This window comes from Calidris pugnax, unplaced genomic scaffold (genome assembly GCF_001431845.1).
Source record: "Calidris pugnax isolate Ruff unplaced genomic scaffold, ASM143184v1 scaffold348, whole genome shotgun sequence".
Lineage (NCBI taxonomy): Eukaryota > Metazoa > Chordata > Aves > Charadriiformes > Scolopacidae > Calidris > Calidris pugnax.
In genome coordinates this window covers 405-1,373 of record NW_015091086.1, presented here as the reverse complement: position 1 = coordinate 1,373, position 969 = coordinate 405, and the positions used below count along the sequence as shown (strand labels likewise).

Sequence of the window (969 nt, the reverse complement as noted above, 5' to 3'; positions counted from 1 at the left end):
CTAGTTGGGGGTGTCCCTGCTGACTGCGGGGGGGTGGGACTAGATGGCCTTTGGAGGTCCCTTCCACCCTGGACAACTCTATGACTCTATGATTAAACTCTTGGCAAACATCCTGGAGAGCCCCGTTGCCGGCCCCCTGGGCCCAGAGAGGAGCTGGGCCCTCACCCAACTCTGTGTGGTGGCCCCACGGTGCTGTGACACCACATGTATGACACAAAAACACACCACAACCCCTCTTGCCACACAGAGAGGGGGCAGCAAGACCCCCATAGCCCCCTCCCCGGGGGATGGTAGCCACGGTGGCCACTGGTAGGAGGCTTACATGGCGGTCTTGGCGAGGATGGAGGAGAGCATGGCCTGCTCGTCGGTGCGGGCCGAGGGCAGGTTGTGGTAACTCTGCTCGGCGCCGTTCAGCACCTTGTTGGGGGGGCTGGCTGTGGGCTCCAGCAGCCGCTTCGTCTCTTCTTCCTGGGGGGGGAAAAAGGGGGGAGGAGAATCAGTGTCCCCCCATCATCCTCCCCACGGGATGGGGGGGGATGAGTCTCACCCCCCCCAGGGGGGGCTCCCCGCTGCCACCCCGGGGACAAGCAGGTTGCTCTTCCCCAGTTACCCCCAGACTGGGCACTGGGGAGGCCCCACCTCGAGGGGTGGGATCAGTTTTGGGGCCCCACTGACAGGAAAGACTTTGAGGGGGTGGAGAGTGTCCAGAGAATGGCAATGGAGATGGGGAGGGGTCTGGGGCACAAGGAGGAGGAGGAGGAGGGTTTGGGGCATGAGGAAGAGGAGGAGGACAACGAGGAGGAGGAGGAGGAGGGTCTGGGGCACCAGGAAGAGGAGGACGATGAGGAAGAAGAGGGTCTGGGGCACCAGGAGGAGGAGGAGGGTCTGGGGCACGAGGAGGAGGAAGACGACGAGGAGGAGGAGGAGGGTCTGGGGCACGAGGAGGAGGACAATGACGAGGAGGGTCTG

The 969-nt window shown here is 63.8% G+C and overlaps 1 protein-coding gene across 1 annotated transcript in view; it reads right to left on the bottom strand.

Annotated features, from left to right (window-relative positions):
* The window catches only part of LAMTOR1 (late endosomal/lysosomal adaptor, MAPK and MTOR activator 1), a gene marked incomplete at its 5' end in the record, with an annotated part of 30,897 nt that extends 30,396 nt beyond the window's left edge, over positions 1–501 (bottom strand). The window contains one exon of the mRNA XM_014957731.1: positions 323–501. Within this exon, the coding sequence (XP_014813217.1) occupies positions 323–501 (179 nt within the window). The remainder of the gene's footprint in view (positions 1–322) is intronic.
* Positions 502–969: the final 468 nt, after the last annotated feature.